The sequence below is a fragment of the Bos grunniens genome, chromosome 4 (genome assembly GCF_055505025.1).
Source record: "Bos grunniens cultivar Pamir isolate PY7600 chromosome 4, Bosgru_T2T1.0, whole genome shotgun sequence".
Taxonomy (NCBI): Eukaryota; Metazoa; Chordata; class Mammalia; order Artiodactyla; family Bovidae; genus Bos; species Bos grunniens.
The window spans coordinates 14,113,708-14,135,287 of record NC_141168.1 but is presented as its reverse complement, the minus strand read 5'-3'; the positions used below and the strand labels follow the sequence as shown (position 1 = coordinate 14,135,287).

At 43.3% G+C, this 21,580-nt stretch overlaps 1 long non-coding RNA gene and 2 gene segments (V, D, J or C); all 3 read left to right on the top strand.

Moving 5' to 3' along the window:
- The first annotated feature begins 13,080 nt into the window (after positions 1 to 13,080).
- LOC147373622 (T cell receptor beta variable 24-1-like) lies at positions 13,081 to 14,027 on the top strand. The segment is given in 3 exon segments: positions 13,081 to 13,267; positions 13,397 to 13,555; positions 13,935 to 14,027. Coding segments are annotated over 3 exon segments (267 nt in total).
- Positions 14,028 to 18,973: 4,946 nt separating this feature from the next.
- LOC147373621 (T cell receptor beta variable 25-1-like) lies at positions 18,974 to 19,755 on the top strand. The segment is given in 2 exon segments: positions 18,974 to 19,052; positions 19,180 to 19,755. Coding segments are annotated over 2 exon segments (417 nt in total).
- A 742-nt stretch (positions 19,756 to 20,497) lies between these two features.
- On the top strand, positions 20,498 to 21,016 carry LOC147373620 (uncharacterized). Its single transcript, XR_015163132.1, has 2 exons — positions 20,498 to 20,752; positions 20,889 to 21,016. It is a non-coding gene; the product is annotated as an uncharacterized LOC147373620 (long non-coding RNA).
- Positions 21,017 to 21,580: the final 564 nt, after the last annotated feature.

Below are 21,580 nucleotides of genomic sequence, written 5' to 3'. Positions count from 1 at the left end.
ACAGTGCCTGCAGGAATAAGGATAATCAGCAGGGGTACCCTGATCTCCTGGCTCTGCACATTCATTGATCCAGAGACTCCTCAGGGTTCATCACTGCTTTTCTCAGCTGTTCCTGCCAGAGAAACTGAGCAAGAAACTCAACAACTCCCTACCTCCTGAATACTATAATCAGATAAGTTTTAAAAGCACTTTGAGATAACATAGTCACAATAAAATATACCCATTTCAAGTATATATTTTAACATGTTTAATAAATTTTCAGACCCATGTAACTTACATGATAGGGCTTCCCTGGTGGCTCAAACAGTAAAGAATCTGCATGCAATGGGGGAGACCTGGGTTCGATTCTTGGGTGGGGAACATCTGCTAGAGAAGGAAATGGCAACCCACTCCAGTATTCTTGCCTGGAGAATCCCATGGACAGAGGAGCCTAGCGGGCTACAGTGTACGGGGTTGCAAAGAGTTGGACACGACTAAGCTACAAACACACACACACACACACACACACACACACACGGGAGACCTACCGGATGGGCTTCCCTAATGACTCAATAGTAAAGAATCCGCCTGCCAAAGTAGAAGACAAGGGTTTGATCCCTGGGTAAGGAAGACCCTCTAGAGGAGGAAGTGGCAACCCACTCTACCTGGGAAATCCCATGGACAGAGGAGCCTGGCATGCTACAGTCCATGGGATTGCCAAAGAGTTGGACACTCTTAGTTGGACACGACTTAGAGATTAAACAACAATAACAAGCATGATACTCAAGATACAGAATACTTTCCCCTTTCCAAATGTCCCCACATGCTGCTTTATTGAGGTCTTTAAATTCTCTCAGCATTGCTCTGTATTTTTTATCCAATACACCTTACATATTTTGTTGATTTTTTCCTGTTTTTCCTAAATTTATTTTTTAATGTATTATAAATGTATCTTTTAATACTCAGAAGGAGTTTATTGATTAAAATAGTTTCTGCCAAGACTTCACATTAGCCCATTTCATTTTAGTCTTATAAAAACACCTTCTCCAGAAGTGAAGATTCGTGTTCACCAGGAGCCACACCTGAGACAAGGTATCACCTCATGTCTGTAAGAATCATATTTCTAGGACTAGAACATAATCTAGTAAGTCCTGTTCTTGTCATAGCTTAGGTCTGTCAATCAGTCTAAAGTGTTTTATTTTTTTAATCAAACCGCTTTAACAAATCTGAACTTGCACTGTAGATAAAATATTTCTCAGGATACATGAACTTCCTAATACTTCTTGTCCTTGTATTTTACCACAAAGAATGTTCTCTTCTAAAGCACAAATTTTTAACCTGGGACCCATGGACCTCCAAGGGGTACAAGGGTAGAATTCAGAAATCCATGAATCTGAGTGGGAAAATGAGCCTTTATTTTTACTAACGTCTAACTAAAATACAGCTTTTAGTTCACGATAGACGTAATGAATAAATCAGAGCAGTGTTAGTAGAACCTGTGACAAAGTCAATAATGGAAATCACAGGGTATTTGCATAAATTTTTTGTGTATCAGAGAAGGCAATGGCACCCCACTCCAGTACTCTTGCCTGGAAAATCCCATGGGCAGAGGAGCCTGGTAGGCTGCAGTCCATGGGGTCTCGAAAAGTCGGACACGACTGAGCGACTTCACTTTCACTTTTCACTTTCATGCATTGGAGAAGGAAATAGCAACCCACTCCAGTGTTCTTGCCTGGAGAATCCCAGGGACGGGGGAGCCTGGTGGGCTGCTGTCTATGGGGTCGCACAGAGTCGGACACGACTTAAGTGACTTAGCAGCAGCAGCAGTTTGTGTATTATAACACTTGATGTGTATTACAGTTGATATGAAATTTTCAGATATTTTCATGTCCTGTTACATAGAGTAAATATCATTACTCTCATCACTCCCTGCTTGGAAATCTTGCCAGTTTTCAGATATATTTCAGAATATATATATATATTTTCAACATTTACTTATTTATTTGGCTGCATTGTGTCTACTTTCAGCATGGGCGATTGTTTGTTGGGCTCACAGTTTTCTCTAGTTGTGGCACACAGGCTTGGTTGCCCCATGGCAGGTGGGACCTTAGTTCCCAGACTAGGGATCAAACCCATGTCCCCTGCATTGGAAGGCAGATTCTTAACCACTGGACCACCAAGAAAGTCCCCCAGGATATGTTTTATTAAATGAATTTTTAAGATGTATATATATCATAAATTTCCTTGAAGATATCTTGACAACATTTGCATTTATTCTGCATTTCAGAATAATTGGTATCTTTTGTAATACTGTATATCCTACTTGATGAGTTTAAAACATTATCCTCAGAAGCAATGCCTAGTATTTAACAAAGCACCAAAAGTGTTCCTGTGTGAAGAATGAGATTCTCAACTTTACAGATGAGCTTTTCAACCTCAAGCCTGGACCCGATGTTTGCAAGTGAGCTCTCAGCCAGCATTCTTTCTCAGAGTTCTACCCCAGGGCTGCACTTTCTCATCACTCGCATTCTAAATCATACGTCATTTCCTCTCCCTTTGTATCTCTGTCTCTCACATACACACACACACACACATGTACCTTTCTTCCAGGAAGTGGCAGCGACAGTGTCTGAACCACCAGATTCCAACCAAATTTCATCATAAAATTGTCTTTTATCACAGATGACCCCCAGATATAAAAATAAAACAAACATTTATCTACCAAAATAACAACATTTGGTAAGAAATAATCTATGACTACATTATCATTTATCTAAGACTCTAGAATAAATGATTTTATGCAACGAATGTAAACTTATTGCATAAACTTCAGCTCAGTGCTGGAAAATGATATGTTTGTGAGCTTGCACAATCCCATGTCAGTAAATATCTGAATTTCCTGGATGTAGTATTAGCTTCCTAAGTCCTCTTAATGAAATAAAAAGTCCAGAAAATAATAACGGCAAACACAAATATGGTGCTTATTCTGTGTTAAGAACTGTTCTAGATTCTTTCTATAATATTTAGAACAACTTTACAAGAAGATGCTCATTATATCCATTTTACAGGTGAGAAAATCAAGGGGAGGATAAGAGACTTGCCCACTGCCATAGCTGCTAGTTGGCAGGGCCAGAATTCAAGCCCAGGTTTTCTCCCAAACTCTTGCTCTAATCCACCAACATGGGGGTGGGAGTAGGTTTAGGGCCCTTTGGTTTTTGCTAAAATTACCCGACTCACCTTTGCTTCACCTCTACTGTATCAATTTGTTGTTGAGTCACTCAGTCGTGTCTGTCTCTTTGCGACCCATGGACTGCAGCACACTAGGCTTCCCTGTCCATTGCTAACTCCCGGAGCTTGCTCAAAATCCATCGAGTCAGTGATGCCATCCAACCATTTCATCCTCTGTCGTCCCCTTCTCCTCCTGCCTTCAGTCTTTCCCAACATCAAGGTCTTTTCTAATGAGTAAGTTCTTTGCATCAGCTGGCCTAAGTATCTGAGCTTCAGCTTCGGCTGAAGTAACTGTATCAATTATTTGTAATAAATACAGAGGACAGAGAGAACTGGCTTTATGTTTTGCAGAACCTCTGAACCTCTCTTGTGTTTGAAGTTCCCCCACTAACAGTGTTAGTGGGAAATCAAGCAGTTAACAGAGAGGCCATAGACTCTGAACATGGTAGGCATTTCCCTTTCCTAGTTTTCATCACGGTGAATGCACAGGCACAGTCTGTTTGTGACTTTGACCAGGAAATGGGAGATTCAGTCTCCTCACCATTTGGCATTTGTCCGTTTAGAAGGGATATAAAGAGCTCTGTTAGGCGGAAGGGAAAATGCAAGTGTCTTGATCGTTCTCAGTGTCTCCATGTGCAAGCTCAGCTGCGACAGTCACTTGACCGCAGTGACAAATTCTGCATGTGGAGCCAGGGGGAGCTCTGGGTTCCAGCCTCTGCCCTTGGCCTCCCTCACACTTCGTCTGGGGTTGTACAAAGACGCAGTCCTTACCATGGGTAGCTGGGCCCTCTACCTGGCCCTTTGTCTCCTGGGGGCAGGTGAGCCCAACACCCAGTCAGCAAAGTCTGGTCCTGGACGTGCAGACCCCCGCCCACTCGGCACCCTCATCTCACAGTGGTGTCTGGCTCCCTTCTAGGTGTCATCACCAGCCTTTGTATCTTTATCCTACAGGACCCATGGATGCTGAAATCTACCAGATAAGATTTCTGCTCGCTGAGGCTGGCCAGGATGTGACCCTGGAGTGTAAACAGAACCTGGGCTACAGTGCCATGTACTGGTACCGGCAGGACCCAGGGCAGGGTCTGAAGCTGATTTATTACTCTACGGTTGTAAAGGATATTCAGAGAGGAGACTTATCTGAAGGCTACAGTGTCTCTCGAGAGAAGCAGGAGCTGTTTCCTCTCACTGTGAAGTCAGCTCACACCAACCAAACAGCCGTGTACCTCTGCTCTGGGGGCACCACAGTGGAGCACGGCCACCTCTCACCTGTGCACAAACCCCATTCCAGCCCTACAGCCCCCGATACAGCCTCCCTCTAAAAACTTGTAAAGTACCCTTTCCCTTCACGCTCTGCATTCCTAATCAGGAACTCATCAGAATAGACCCAGAGGATACACTTTGTTCCTTTGTCTTTTCATCACTCCCTGTACGCTTATCAATAGTTTTTCTTGACATTTTCCTATGTCCCGCTATTTTTCCAAATACAAAGGGTACAAAACTGGGTAGAAGACAGATCTTTTCTCTAAGGAGCTGACAGCCTAGTAAGGAAATAATTATGATGGATTTGAATATAATAATCTATAAAATCATATAGTATATAATAATACAATATAATAGCAATGCTATAATCACAAGTCCTTTGGGAGCTCTGAGGAAGACATGCCAGTTCTGTCTGGTTGGATTAGAGAAAGCTAAGAGCATTTGAGCTTCATGAGATGGATGTGATTGTGAATAGAACATTCATATTAATGAGTCATACTTTGAAAAAATTACAGAAGAGAAAGAACTTAATCAACCGATAAAAATTTTATCCAGTAGAATAATTTTGAGAGATTGATGGGATGGAGTTTCTTAACAAGACGAGTTTCTGGTTTCATGGATGTAAGTGTAGACATGTATGATAGGTTGTTGCTCAAAAGAGGAAACTGAAACAAGAAAAATATTCAGCTGTCATTAGCAGACAGGCGATCAATACAGTTTTTCAGTGGTCTTTGTATGACTTTGGTTCCTTACAAAGCTGCAACGTCAGATAAAATGGGACCATGTTTTCAGTAGCAATCCCCACTTGAGATAGTAGAGTTTGAATTGTTTATTGGACAATGAGATAAAAATTGGAAATAGGCAGTTGTATATACAGACGTCAATAGAGCTGGGTTAGAGATACAGGTTCTGTAGAATTCAGCCTATAAAGAATTAAACTATGGCACCAGAAAAGTCCACCCAAAATACAGATTTAGGTAGGGATAAAATACTTGGAAATATATATTGTGGTATTCTAGTTCCTTTAGGAGATAAAAGAAGACAGGAATGAACTATATGGGGATTGATCAAGGCATGGAATGTTTGAGGGAAAAAAAAGAGGGAATTAAGCTAGAATGTGAGGGGCTTCCCTGGTGGTCCAGTGGTTAATAATCTGCCTGCCAATGCAGGGGACACAGGTTTCATCCCTGGTCCGGGAAAATACCATATGCCACAGAGCACCAAATCCCTTGCACCACAACTAGTATTATTTCTGTCAGTAAAAATAAATCTAAAATAGCTTAAAATAAACATTTTAACAAATGAAAACTAATTGAATGAAATATAAACTAGTTACATTTTCTGAACTAGGATAAAAGCTTTTCTTCTGATACCACAAAATGTTCTGCCTAGTAACATGATGATTATGAGTCTACAAAGTGATCTCATCACTAGAAGGTTGCTGATGGAGATTTTAAAACCTCACCCTTGTGCTTCTTTGGTGCGACCATGGGCCACAGCTTCTCTGCTGTGTAGCTCTTTGTCTCCTGGGATCAGGTGAGTCCTGAGCACAGACAAAAAATCCTGCTCTGGGCTTGCCAACTCCCTCAACCAAGTGTTTTCCTTGTCAGGGTCTCTCTTGGATTTTGTCTATAGTTTCTCTACAGGTTCTATTGATGTCAGAGTTATCCAGACTCCACGACACTTGGTCAAAGCAAAGGACAGAAAGCAAGGATGGAGTGTATTCCCCACAAAGGACATATATTTTTCTAATCGGTATCAATGGATCTAGAAAAAAGAGCTGGAGTTTTTTATTTCTTTTCAGAATGAACAAGTCCTTGATCAAATCAAGTTGGTCCAAGAAGCAATTCTCAGCTACGTGTCCCCCACACTCACCTTGAAGCCTGGAAATCCAGTCTTCTGAGCCAGGAGACCCCGCAGTGTATTTTTGTGCCAGCAGTCAATCCACGGCACTCAAGTGTTACTTCCTCTTCATGCACAAGCTCACCATGGGCCCAGGTCAGGAAACGGGTGATTTATTACATTGGAAGGAAGTAACAGAAGTCAACTGGAGCTAGATTAAGCACAACGTAATTGAATACAAGGCTAACGGGCGCTTAGCAGAAACAAAGGAGCGACGGACAGACAGTGCTGCTGCTGCTAAGTCGCTTCAGTCGTGTCCGACTCTGTTCGACCCCATAGACAGCAGCCCATCAGGCTCTGCCGTCCCTGGGATTCTCCAGGCAAGAACACTGGAGTGGGTTGCCATGTCCTCCATTGCGTGAAAGTGAAAAGTGAAAGTGAAGTCGCTCAGTCGAGTCGGACTGGTAGGGACTCCACGGACTGCAGCCTACCAGGCTCCTCCATCCATGGGATTTTCTAGGCAAGAGTACTGGAGTGGCTTGCCATTGCCTTCTCCAACAGACAGTGCTGAGATATGCTATATTTGAGTCCCTTTTCTCCTTTAAACATTGAAATACCGCCTCCCTGTGTGGCTTCATCCCCATCCCAGGCTTCAAGGAACCACTGAGTGTGGGGAAGAGGTGGTTTCTCTTCTTGAGCAGGTGAGCTCTGTTACCTGCTCCCAGCTTGTTTTCCCCCATTCTCAGGTCCCCTGCACGTCCAGACTGTGGTCCTCCATCTTCACTCTTGTCGTTGTGTGGCATAGAAAAGCGTCCAACCATTGCTGCATCCAAAACTGCCCATCACTCGCCAATAATTACCCATTCATTTGCAAATTCGGAAAAAATGCTTCAGTCCATTCAGCTATGCTTTGTGCTCCCTGGCGTATGCTTAATTCAGACTAATTTCTCTCCCTCCATTTTTCTAATTCTAACTAAATTCTATTCCAAGGGGCAGCAGAAATACACACATCTTTCTTATCTTATCTGTCCTAATATTATCTATTTTAGAGTCAGATCCCGTCCATGAAATCACCGATTTCATCACTCTTGATACGCCAGCTAATCCATTTTAATTCTGCCAGTGCTTCCAGAACAACCCTCTTTCACTGAGGCTTAACACGACTGAGAAATTTGGTTGAATTCCATGGAGTTTCAGTCTCTGGAAAAGGAGAGAGCTGAAAGGAGCCCTGAAAAATACATTTCACAGAACATGCGGCCTTAGGGCGCATTATGGATGTTTAAATGAAAAACATGAGTGTTATATGCTGTTTGAAGTGCACTTTTCCTTTGTATAACTTAAAGCAAATTTCTGAGAAATAAATTTAGGGAAACAAATTTTAAGTGATATTCAGAAACCATCAGTGTTTACCATGAAGGTGAAGGTAAAGATTTAAGAAAAGAAAAAAAATGAACAATCTAATAGGAAATGAGAAACTATACATAGAAAAAAATTCATGTAAATCTGGAAAAAAAAATTTGTGAAAAAATGCTTTGAAACACTTAAAAAATGAATTATGTTATCCAGTTTCATCAAGAGCCTAGCCAGAGGGTTACTTGTGGCTCACATGGTGAAGAATCTGCCCACAGTCCCGGAAATCCAGGTTCAATCCTGAGTCAGGAAGATCCCCTGGAGAAGGGCATAGTATTCTTGCCTGGAGAATTCATGGACAGAGGAGCCTGGTGGGCTACAGTACATGGGGTCACAAAGAGTCGGACACGACTGAGCGACTAACACTTTCACTTTCATATGATGATGTCAGTTTGACAGCAAGAATCCAGAACCTTAAAAAAAATGCAATAAGCAGTATAAAGATTCTACAATTATAAAGATAACTTGGGAATTTGACTTCAGGTCAAAATAGATAATTGTTACTTAATTGCCCTACCTCCATAAATCACTGTAGGACCTGATAAGCTTGCTTACTTTTCTTCAACATTATACTGGAGGTCTTAACCGGTGTCATAGGGCCAAACAAAAATGAAAAAGAAATCCTAAATATTGTAAAGGAAGATGAGAAATTGTCACTATTTTCAGATTACATGATTGTTTATAGAGCGTTACTTATGGCTCAGATGATAAAGAATCTGCCTGCAATGCAGGAGACCTGGGTTCAATCCAGGGTTGGGAAGATCCCCTGGAGAAGGGAATGGCAACCCACTCCAGTATTCTTGCCTGGAAAATTTCATGGACAAAGGAGCCTGGCAGGCTACAGTCAGTCTGCAAGGTTGCAAAGAGGTGGACGACTGAACAACCAACACTTTCATACTTTCACTGATTGTTTATATAAGAATCGATGAGCCACAGATAGAAAGAATTAGTGAATTTTGAAAGATCACAAGATACAAAATCAATATAAAAAAACCAAGTGTCTTTACACTAGTTGCAAACAAGTGAAAAATAAACTTCAGGAAACAATTCCGTATATGATAGTATCAACAACAGAAATAAATTTAGCAAATGATGTTCCATCACAAATGGAAACTAAAGAAAATTTAAAAATGGAAATATAACCCTTGTTTATGTATTGAAAATTTCAGTGCATTAAGGTAGCAATTTACTCAACAAATAATGTTGAGGTAAATGGATAAGCCTAAATGCTGGGTTGGATAAAGCACAAGTTGGAATCAAAATTGCCTGGAGAAATATCAATAACCTCAGATATGCAGATGACACCACCCTTATGCAGAAAGTGAAGAAGAACTGAAGAGCCTCTTGATGAAAGTAAACGAGGAGAGTGAAAAAGCTAGCTTAAAACTCAACATTCAAAAAATGAAGATCATGGCATCTGGTCCCATCACTTCAAGGCAAATAGATGGGGAAACCATGGAAATAGTGACAAACTTTATTTCCTTGGGCTCCCAAATCAGAGCAGATGGTGACTGCAGCCACGAAATTAAAAGATGCTTACTTCTTGAAATGACCAACCTAGGCAGCATATTAAATAGCAGAGACACTACTTTGCTGATAAAGGTCCATCTAGTCAAAGCTATGGTTTTTCCAGTAGTCATGTGTGGGTGTGAGAGTTGGACTATAAAGAAAGCTGACCACCAAAGATTTGATGCTTTTGAACCATGGTGTTGGAGAAGACTTTTGAGAGTCCCTTGGACTGCAAGGAGATCCAACCAGTCCATCCTAAAGGAAATCAGTCCTGAATATTCATTGGAAGGACTGATGCTGATGCTGAAACTCCAATACTTTGGCCACCTGATGAGAAGAACTGACTCATTGGAAAAGACCCTGATGTTGGGAAAGATTGAAGGCAGGAGGAGAAGGGGATGACAGAGGATGAGATGGTTGGATGGCATCACTTGATGAACATGAGTTTGAGCAGGCTCTGGGAGTTGGTGATGGACAGGGATGCCTAGCATGCTGTAGTTCATGGGGTCACAAAGAGTCGGACACAACTGAGCAACTGAACTGAACTGAACTGAAATGGATGAGCACATGGAAAGAAATGAACTTTACTGGTACCTCATACCATAAACAGGAGAAGGCAATGGCAACCCACTCCAGTACTCTTGCCTGGGAAATCCCATGGACGGAGGAACCTGGTAGGCTACAGTCCATGGGGTCATGAAGAGTTGGACACAACTGAGTGACTTCACTTTCACTTTCATGCACTGGAGAAGGAAATGGCAACCCACTCCAGTATTCTTGCCTGGAGAATCCCAGGGATGGGGGAGCCTGGTGGGCTGCCATCTATGGGATTGCACAGAGTCAGACACAACTGATGTGACTTAGCAGCAGCATACCATAAACAAAAATAAATTTCAGATGGATCAGAGGCCTAAGTGTGAAGGCTAAAACTACAAATCTTCTAGAAGAAAGCTTAGGAAAATACCTTTGTGAGTTGAAGGTAAGCAAAAATATCTTATGATGGAAAGCAGGAACCAGTAGTAAAAAAAAAACCCTTTCTCCTTTGGCATCCTTTTTGCTAGAGGATGTTTGTTATACAGTTGAGTAATCACAAGTGAAGACCGTTTTCAGCATCCGTAGGATCACATTTATGGACACACAGCACACAGCCGGCAAAGAGCATGGTACATGGGTGAGAATGAGAGGTCCATGCTCTGAGAGCTCTGAAGATAAGTCAGAGGAAAAGTGGGTTACAGGTAAGATTTGAGAGTCATACGAACCACCCGGAGTAGGGGAAATATTGGTCTGTGCCACCAAGGATCCTCTTGGTTGCCCAGAAATAAGAGTGTCTTTTTCAGTTCCTTTCCCATCCAATGTATGTCTCTTCCATTCATTCTTCTGATCATAGTAACTCACTCCTCCTCAGACATAGATTCTGCCTCACCTCTGTCACGTGTAACTCCAAACTTCTCCTGTAGGACTCTGTTGGACCCGAGTCCCCTGTTCTCTCAACTGATGTCACTCCCAGTAATAGTTTATTTTTGCTTTTGTTGCTAAGTTGCTTCAGTCATGTCCAACTCTTTGCAACCCTACGGACTGTAGCCTTCCAGGCTCCTCTGTCTATGGGACGCTCTAGGCAAAAATGGTGGTTGTCATGCTCTCCTCCAGGGGATCTTCCTGACCCAGGGATCGAACCCACGTCTCTTATCTCTTGAATCGGCAGATTCTTTACCACTAGTGCCACCTAGGAAGTCTGATAGCAGGTTATATTCACCTCCTAAATCTCCATTCTGGTCAAATCACTGCCTACAGCAGGGGGCAGCAAAACATTAAGCTTAAGAATTGCAAATTAGGGCAATTATATTTTTCCCATTAAGGACAAACCAGAAGTGATCATCTTTATTACAATTACCCTGTTTGTTTTAACTGAACACCAGGATAAGAATTTACTGGAATGAATCCACTTTTCTGTTGGCATGATTAATGGAGAACTCTCTACCAGAAAGAGAGAGAAGGAAGATAACACTGGATGTGCACTGGGAATGGTGCACCAGCTGGGAAATGTGGTTGGGTGCTCCTAAATAAATCAGGAACTGTGCAAAATAACAAAAGAGAGAGAGAAGCAAATTGGGAATAAATGAGAGAGGCCATGAGTTGGTCATTATTATTATTTTATGCTAATTTAAAAACTTTTCCCCCCAGTCTTTCTATTTGGCTGCATCAAGTCTTAGGATCTTTATTGGCATAAGGACTCTCTAGCTGTGGTGCATGGGTTTAGTTGCTCCACAGCATGTGGGATCTTAGTTCCCAGACCAGGGTTTGAATCCTTGATCTATGCATTTGCAAGGCAGACTCAACCGCTGGACCACAAGAAAGTCCCCATGAGTTGGTAATTATTGAAGCCAGATAATGTGAGGATGAAATTAAAAGATGCTTGCTCCTTGGAAGAAAAGTTATGATAAACCTGGACAGCGTATTAAAAAGCAGAGACATTACTTTGCCAACAAAGGTCTGTAGAGTCAAAGCTATGGCTTTTCCAGCAGTCATGTGTGGATGTGAGAGTTGGACTATAAAGAAAGTTGAGCACTGAAGAGTTGATGCTTTTGAACTGTGGTATTGGAGAAGACTCTTGAGAGTCCCTTGGACTGCAAGGAGATCAAACCAATCAATCCTAAAGGAAATCAACCCTGAATATTCACTGGGAGGACTGATGCTGAAGCTGAAGCTCCAATACTTTGGCCACCTGATGTGAAGAACTGACTCATTGGAAAAGACCCTGATGCTGGGAAAGATTGAAGGCAGGAGGAGAAGGGGACAGCAGAGGATGAGATGGTTGGATGGTATCACCGACTCAAAGGACATGAGTTTGAGCAAACTCCAGGAGATAGTGAAGGACAGGGAAGCCTGGCATGCTGCAGCCCATGGGGTCGTAAAGAATGAGGCATGACTGAGCAACTGAAAAACATCAAATGTGGGGACATGGAAGTTCATTATATGATTACATCTACTTGGCATATGTTAGAAATTTTCATAACCAAAAGAAAAAACATTAGAAAGAAGGCTTGCCCAATGTGAGATGAAGTGGGATTGACTGTGATGGGATGCCATGATATATTCACAGATTGGGTGGAACCAGGACAAGCTCAAACAGCAAACACCATTTGTTTATTATGTCACAAAGGGCTTCAGATCATCATAGCTGAACTATGGCATTATTTGTAGTATGTTGTCTTAAAATCCTGAGCACTTGCCTCCTAAAATCAGGAACAATTTATGTTATGCTGAAATTCTCTCTCTTGAAGGAACCATTTACAGTTATTCAAAATATGAGTGAAGATATTAATATTTCTTTGAAATCTATGCCCATATTAAGTGACTATCTCCCTGCCATGCACGAATACTTGCAGTAAAGATACGTACCTTGAAAACATTGACCAGAAAAGCATCAGCCATTTAAAGAACTGTGGCAATTTGAAACAAAGTTATCACGTTGCCCTTCTTTTAAAAAAATTCTCAAACTTCACAGTGCATATATTCAAGTTGGAAAACTTATCTAGACCTGAGTTAGAAAAAAATAAATGCAGAAAAATAGAAAAGTTACGCAAACTTCCAGTGAGACTAGACTCCTTTTGTTTGAGAGGATTTTGAATGTTCTCTGTTGCCTAGCCAACTGGGAGGGTGATGGTTCCTTGAATGACTGAAATAGATAAGGTCTGAGAAGCAGAGACCTTGCTCTCTGACAGATGGCAGAGAAGAGGAAGGAGTAAAAATTTCAGCATCTGCTGATATGATATACAATAAGCCAAAGCACCACCTAAGAAGTAAGGGAGTGAAGAAGGTTAGGGCCTTGGGGGATGTGATGGGAAAGGGTGTGGCTGCATCTTTCTCTGAGACTTGCTAAGTTGGGAGGGGCAATGACTCTGCTGACAGAATCCTTACAATTTCCTATTTCCATGCCCTGTTCCCCCAGCACTCAAAGCTGAGACCATCTTCATCCTGCCTCTCCCCACCATCGGCTCCATGCTCCTCTGCTGTGTGATCTTCTGTCTCCTGGGAACGGGTGAGTTTGGGAAACACAGGAAACCCTTGCCTTAAATTTCCCGGGTCGTGGCTGAAGCTTCTCCCTTGAGATCATGGCAAGGCATCCCTTCCTAGGCTCTGCTCTAGTTTCTCTCTTGTTTCCTCACAGGCTCCATGGATACCGGTGTTACCCAGATCCCAAGAAATAGGATCGCAAACACAGGAAAGAGCACTGTACTGGAATGTTCTCAGACTAAGGACCATGAGTCCATGTACTGGTATCGACAAGATCCAGGACGGGGGCTCCGGCTGATCTACTCCTCCTACGGTATCGATGATATTAACAAAGGAGATGTCTCTGATGGGTACAATGTCTCTCGTAAGGAGGAGGCAAAATTCTCCCTCTACCTACAGCCTGCTACCCCCAACCAGACGGCCATTTACTTCTGTGCCAGCAATATTTGCACAGTGCTTCCTGGCCACCTGCTCTCTACACAGAAAGACCACTGTGTTTGCTTGGAAGGGCACACAGACTTCCTCGATGTGGGGTGTGGGTTCCTTAGAGGTTGTTTCTATGCTGTGTGAGCCCCAGTCTAAACTTAGGGCCACCTTGGGTCAGTGTCCCCAGGCCATGGGATGACTCCTAAACCCCAGCCTAGACTGATCCTACCTCCCCTGCCTACTGAACCTCTTTTTTTTTTTTCTAGTGGTAGTGGCCAGCCCAATACTGTCCTCCTGGGAGAATGAGCCTGAGCATTTGGGAACACCATCGTGATTTTTAATAAAAGCATTTCCTATTAGCTTTTCCACATTGTGGCTTTTAATGGTCCTTTGATGTCTGTCTCCACCTACCTTTCTGTATCCTCATCCACTCTGTTAAAGCTGACAGCCCCTTTATCCTGCCAGCCCTTTCTCATCCCATCCCTTCCAAGCCTACTCTTTAGGTCTGTAGTTGGTTGCCTTTATACCAAGAACAAACTGACTAACTCATTTTCTAAAACTTCATTCTAAGTAAATTTAATCACCATTAAATCTGACTCAGAAGATGAAGTTAGTCACTGGAGAATGTGATCTATAAAAGTTATTTTTCACCTACTGCCTGACACATGGATCTCTGCTGAGATCAATCTTAACCTGCAAGAGCAAATAGACTCACTTCATTTTCTGAATTTACTGAATTCCAAAATACTTGCCTGCTGTCCAGCATGGAGCCAAAGCTAGGAGCTTGGAGACTGCCCTTTCTCTCAGGACATTGGAAAAAACCCTGACTGCCCTGCGGGGAGGACCCTACTAGGAGCCAGTGAACTCTAGACACAAAAGTGCTTAATCAAAGGCTGCTAAGTATGATGCAAAAACCTGCCTGAGAATCAGGTCGAAGCCTTCCTTGAGGGGTTTGTCTTCTTAACTCATAAACCTCAATTATTTCCACAGAAGAATCCCAGGACCTGATAACAGTTCAGACACAAAGAGCCCAGTTTCTTTTGTTTTCTACCTGTCCTAATTGGGGGAAAACTCATAGTTCTTTGTTTCATTCTCCTTTATGACTTCTATCTCATCTGCTATCCCTTTAAAAAAGAAATCAGTTTTCTGTGGACTTTTGTTCCCAGCTTTTCTATGCACGCTTCTTCAGCAGTCTCATCTGTAATAATAATTTATCTTTATTTCATAAACTAACTGCTCAATTTGTCTACTGAACATTTTTAGTGGTAGATTTTCCTAGACTTTTCTTTTGCCCTCTTTCTTCCTCACTATAAATATTCATCCTTAACCTTCTCATGGGCTTCCCAGGCGGTGCAGGGGTAAAGAATCTGCCTGCAATGAAGAAGACCCAGGTTCAATCCCTGGGACAGGAAGATGCCCTAGAGAAAGGAATGGCTACCAACTCCAGTATTCTTGCCTTGAGAATTCCATGGACAGAGGAGCCTGAAGGGCTACAGTCCTTGGGGTCTCAAAGAGTTGGACACAACTGGGTGACTAACACTGAACCTTTCCATCCATGATCATGACAATTTCTTTCATAAGTTCCTAACTGGTAAATCCAACCTTCTACTGGCCACTTCCAGCTGGATGCTCCACAATTCAAAGTCAAGTAATTTATTGCTGAATTGGTTGCCTTTCCACCCCTACCTGCATCCATTCTGGCCCATGTATTGTATTTCTGTGTCAGTGATTGGAGCAGTGCCTCTGAGCTCCTCTTTTCCATTAGTCCTCACATTGCTTTGCTTGATAAATCTATTACTTCTATATGGCACATTGTCGTAGATTTGGTTTCCTGGAAAATGGACATTGCAGGGGGCATTAATATGCAGGAAAGTTATTAGAAAGTGACTTATGAGCCACATGGATGGAAGGAAGAAGGGGAAGTGGGGCTGGCTTGCAGCCTCAACAAAGGCCTAAGCTACATCCCCAGGGGGCTGGGAAGTTGTGTGACCGTAGAACTATCCAAAGTTAAGGTGAGGGGCCCATGTCTTAAGCTCATTTCCACGGCAGCCATGTCACTGGGATAGTGGCCCTGAGAAAAGGCATGCCCTCAGGGGAAGAGGTGCCTCTGTAGCCAAGACAATCCACAAGGAGGGTGTTCAGCCAGCAGTGCTCCTACAGATGGGGGAGAATGTCCTTCATGCCTGAAGGGGGAGACAGGAGACTATCACAGTCTCTGATACACACATTTATCGGATTCAGCTGCTCCTTTCCTCCCCCGTTGCTTCTATTTCATGCAGGCCTTTGTCGCCTGTGACTGGGGAGAAATACATCACCCTTCTCACCGCCCCACCAGCCTCTCCCTGTATCTGCTTTTCTTCCATCTCGGACATTCCCACCAGCCTGATTGGGTCTGTCATTCTTTACTTGGTGCACAAAGCCCTCTATAAATGAGTCTCTATCTAAAAATATAGCCAAGTCTTCCAAATCCACGCCAGCACTTACAGTCTAGTTCTACTGAAGGTTTTGTGTTTCCCTGAATAGGCCAAGCTGAATTGCACAGCTAATGGCACCCCACTCCAGTACTCTTGTCTGGAAAATCCCATGACGGAGGAGCCTTGTAGGCTGCAGTCCATGGGGTTGCAAAGAGTCAGACACGACTGAGCAACTTCAAACACACACACACACACCTTTGCCAATACTCTCTCCTGTGTCTGAAATGGGTGATTACTTCTTGACCACTGGGCTCACTCCTGAACATCCTTTCATTCTGAGCTCAGAGGTTAGCTTATCCATAGAGGCTCTCCTGACTCCTACAAAGAAGTCTCAGCTCCTATCTATTTCAAAACTACCGTAGTCAGTGCATTCTTCCTTCATTCTTTCTATACTCGCTCTTCCCAAGACTCTATATTCTTCAGTTTCAGAGTCATGTCCCTCCAATTATGTATCCCTAGATTGAGTGTAATGTCTGACTTAATGAAGAAAAGATAGAAGAAAAGGAGGGAGGGAGGCAGGGAAGGAAAATAGACTCAAATATGTCTCAAGTAGTCTTCATGATTTTCTTCCAGGTAGTATGTTTTCTGAGTTCTGGCACATGTGTATTTAAGTGCTCCGCACCCCCTGACCTACCAGTCCTTTTAAGCAGAATTATATAAGAAGACAAAGAAGAGTGGAAAGTGAGAGAAGCTGGACCAAAAGTGTATAGAGACGTATGGGACAATTATGGCTGATGATTCCTGCATCCTCAAGTGTTGACATTTAGAAATTCTCAGCAGTTGCTGCAGAGACCTCCCTGGGTGTCTACTCAGCTGTTCAGTTGTGTCCAACTCTGCGACCTCATGGACTGTAGCCCGCCAGGCTTCTCTGTCCATGGAATTTTTTAGGCAGGAATCCTGGAGTGGGTTGCCATTTATACTCTAGGGGATCTTCCAGACCCAGGAATTAAACCCACATCTCTCGCATCTCTTGCATTGGCAGGCAGATTTTTTACCACTGAGCCACCTGGGAAGCCAGAGACTTCCTTAGCTATACCAGAAAGGTAAGTCATTCGTGAGTTATTCTTGGATTGAGAAACAAGGGATAGATGTTTTATCCCTGCCTTCAAGCATCCCTTCATTTGAGGACCTGAGCTTCTCTCATATCTACTCCCAACCCAACTCCTACCCCGTCATTCTTCCCTCGTTCTTTAATCACTTCTACTGTGAGACACAGATTTTACATCCAGTCGCTGCTGAGAACTTTTACCAACTCATCACTTATCCAAAAACCTTCTCACACTTGGAACAACCGAAAGTCTCTCTCCTTCCTGTTTCTTTAAAATTCATCAGAAAGAATCCTCCCAAGTCGTTAAGTATCTGTTCACCAATTCCACCTTATTTTCGGCAGGTGGCAGTAAATTTTCATTTATTTTTCTCTTGCTGGTGACTTTCTATTAAAGTAAAATCAACTTCAAAGTAAAAGCAAAGGATAAATGTCACTAATGATTTGAATGATAACTCTTGTCTTAAAGGAGCCCTTAATGGAACAAGAGGTTTGGTCAGGGTTTGGTCAGTTATAATTGTTATATTTCTTGAGGACGTATGAGAGACCTAGAGTGAGCAGGAGCCTATAGGTGTTACATACAATAAGTGAAGACTGAAGAGATGGTCCTCAAATTGTTGTTGTTGTTTAGTCTCTAAGTTTTGTCTTACTGTCTTGCAATCTCATGGACTGTAGTCTGCCAGGCTCCTCTGTCCATGGGATTTCCCAGGCAAGAATGCTAAAGTGGCTTGCCATTCCCTTCTCCAGGGGATCATCCCACCCCAGGGATCAAACCCATGTCTCTTGCATTGGTGGGAGGATTCTTTACCACTAAGCCACCTGGGAAGCCCTGATCCTCAAATAACGAATCCATAATAGTCAAAATCCAAAACCCCAGGTCAGCAGCCTCTATGCAAGAATTTTATTGAATGTCAGCTGCGTTTTCTAGTGAATTGGGGCAAAGGGAACAGACAAAGAGGGAAAAGATCCTGGGAATAACCTCTGTGACTCACAGTCAAAGCTAAAATTTTTTCTTGAGATGAAATGAAGAAAAGAGAGGAGAGGGGAGAGTGGTTTGGAAGCTGTTTACTGCAGCAGCACCCAGAATTTTTTAGCCAACATTACCAAAGTCTGTACTGGAAAAAACTGTGGATCTCAGTTTTCTGCTCTGGTGCAATTGACGATGCAGTTAAAAGAAAGATGAACCTAATATCATGAAGCCTAAGTTGAGAAAGTGGATGAAATCTGAACACCAAGTAGTGAGAAATGAGACAGAGAACAATGTGTGGTTATCACACAATAATAACAGCATATTTTCTGAGAACTCAGTGATGGCCAGTCACTGTTTTAAATGCTTCGTATGTATTGCCTCAATTAATCCTCACAACATGCTGTCCTGCATCATGTTTGACCGAGCCACTCTATTGCCTGAATGTTCTCTCTCAGTTTTGTAGACTTCTGACCAATTCATCCTTCCAAACTCATCTCAAACATCACTTCCTTTTCTAACCTCCCTAATTAGACAAAATCCTCCTATTATAAACTTTCAGAGCTTTGGTGTCCTCATCTACTTAGTTTGTAAAACAGGTGTGATTTAATGTTTCATCAAAAGAGTAGAGACTTAAGATAAGCCAAGCAGCTAGCCTGTTGTGGATGAGACAAGTGAACAAAAATATTAGTCTTCTGATGGGTAAAGGGATATACATGACAGCACGCTATCAACAGGATGTGGGGCCCAGAAATGCAGCAACATTGCCATCACAGTCTTGATGACTTCACCAATTGCTCATCCCACTTCCCCAGACCTGGGAGGCACTCTCCTGGCCCTGACTGCGGCATGGCTGTCAGGCTCCTCTGCTCTGTGGCCCTTTACCTGTTGGGTGCAGGTGAGTCACAGACGCAGAATTCCCTAAAATCAAACAGGAACAGCTTTCTCTGTGCTAGGTTTGCTTCCGGCTTCAGCATTAAGGCCCATCTTGGACTCTGTGACCAATTTTTGCCTTTTTCTCTCAGGCTTCTCGGATGCTGATATTTACCAGACCCCAAGATACTGTGTGATAGGGACGGGAAAGAAGATTACTCTAGAATGTTCTCAAACTATGGGCCTTGACAACATGTACTGGTATCAGCAAGACCCAGGAATGGAACTGCAGCTGATCCATTATTCATACGGGGTTAATACCACGGAGAAAGGAGAGCGCTCGTCTAGGTCGACTGTCTCCAGAATAAGCAAAGAGCACTTTCCCCTGACGCTAGAGACCGCCAACTCCTCACAGACGTCTAGCTACTTCTGCGCCAGCGGTGACTACACAGCACGACACAGGCCCCCACAGACTGCACAAAAAGGCAGTCACAAAGGCCAAGAAGTCCCACCTGCTTAAACCTCACCTCAAACTATGGAAGCTGCTGCAAATCTCCCGGACACGTCAGCCCTGAGGGGCCTGTGTGGCCTGAGCAACAATCTGGCCAGAACGTGATTCCTGGGTCAGTGTCTCCCAAGCCGGGGAAGGGCCCAGTCAGTCAGGACTGACTTCCCCCCTGCCTCTGACTACACTGCCCAGTGAGACTTGAATAAATTGTGTCCCTCAAGGTAAGTGGGATATTAATTTGATAGTTGCCTAATAGACACCTGCAGGGGAGCCTTTGCTAGCTAAGAAACAGGAAACATTTCCTTTGACTTCTTCCACAGATTGTCTGTCTCTGGTTAACGGTTCCTTCCTCACATCAGACTTGTTTCTTTACACACAGCGACTCGAAGTCCTTTCCTTCCCCCACCTCAGTTCCCCTTCTCACAACTTCAGGTCTCCTTCTGTGATTTTGAGCTGGAAATAAAAGAAGGATCTGAACTGATTATTTTCACTACTCTGTGTGCACAGTTGCTCAGCCATATCGAGCGCTTTGCAGCCCTGTGGACCGTAGCCCGACAAGCTCCTCTGTCCATGGGATTTTCCAGGCAAGAATACTGGAGTGGGTTGCCATTTCCTTCTCCAGGGGATCTTCCCGACCCAGGGATCGAACCCACGTCTCCAGCATCTCTTGCATTGACAGGAGGATTCTTTACCACTGAGCCATCTGGGAAGCTTACCTCTACCTCTAATTTAATGGAATTTTAACAAAATCTACATGAGGCATAAGGAATGGAAATGGTGCCTACAAAGAAAACCCTCCAACCTCTTCCCTTTATTCAACCCTGAATTTCTTCAGCGACCACCCTGCCCAATGGGAAGCCATTTCACAGGTCAATGCTTCTTCTTACTTGGATACAACAAATCCAAGGGGTGTTGATTTTTATCTGCATGGGACCAGACCTGGAACCTTGAATAGATCTGTTGCTACTCAGACAATGGGCAACAATGCAGTTGTCTGTGACAGATAAATGAAATCATCACGTTCTATCAAGTCTAAGAGGTTTTTCCCTCCTTTTTAAAGCAGTGGGGGAAGAGGGTGTGGTCTCTGGCCAGGAAGCAGATGAAACATGTTGGTTTCAGAGACTAAATTCATCTCAGGGGCAAACAGCATTCCTCATTTGACGCTACCATGTGCAACAGGCTCCTCTGCTGTGTTGTTCTTTTGCTTCTCAGAGTAGGTGAGTCCTGATCACAGGTGAGGAACCACGGTCACTGGCTTCCCAGGCTCCGGCGACCAAATGTCTTCTCAGGACCGTAGCACTGGGCTCCCCTCCCCAGCCTGTCCTTCTGTCATCCCTGCTTTATCTCCCACAGGCCTTAAGGATGCTGCAGTCACACAGTTCCCAAGGCGCAGGATCTTGGAGACTGAAAAGGAATTCACTCTACAGTGTTCTCAGAAAATGAATCATTATGCAATGTACTGGTATCGCCAAGATCCGGGATTTGGACTTCGGCTGATCTATTATTCAACTGGCCCTGACTCCTTTAAGAAAGGAGATGTCCCTGAGGGGTATCACGTCTCTCGAGATGAGTTGGAACATTTCCCCCTGACCCTGAAGTCCGCCAGCCCCAACCAGACATCTGTGTACTTCTGTGCCAGCGCTGAATCCACAGCGTGGCACGGCTGCTTCCTCTCTGCACAAAAAGAGGGGCAGACCGAGGTCCTCAAGATTCCTGATCCCAACTAGAAGTTTTTCAAAAGCCTGCACCTAAGCCCTGCCCTGACCTTACTATTCTTTACTCCCCTCTTCCCATTCTTGTCCTTTAACTCTTTCTCTATTGTAACCAAAACCTTTGTTTCTGCTTGATATTCCACTTGACTACAGGCTCTTAACCCAATGTGAATGTTTTCTAAAACAGACTTCAATTTTCAGATTCAGATGTAAGAAAATTCTGATGAAATTGAATTCTGTTCAATTAAGAAAAAAGGGCCCTCAGATCTGCAAAGATGTTCAAAGATTCTTCAGTGAGTCTCTCAATGAGTTATCATGTTGTGTAGGAAAATA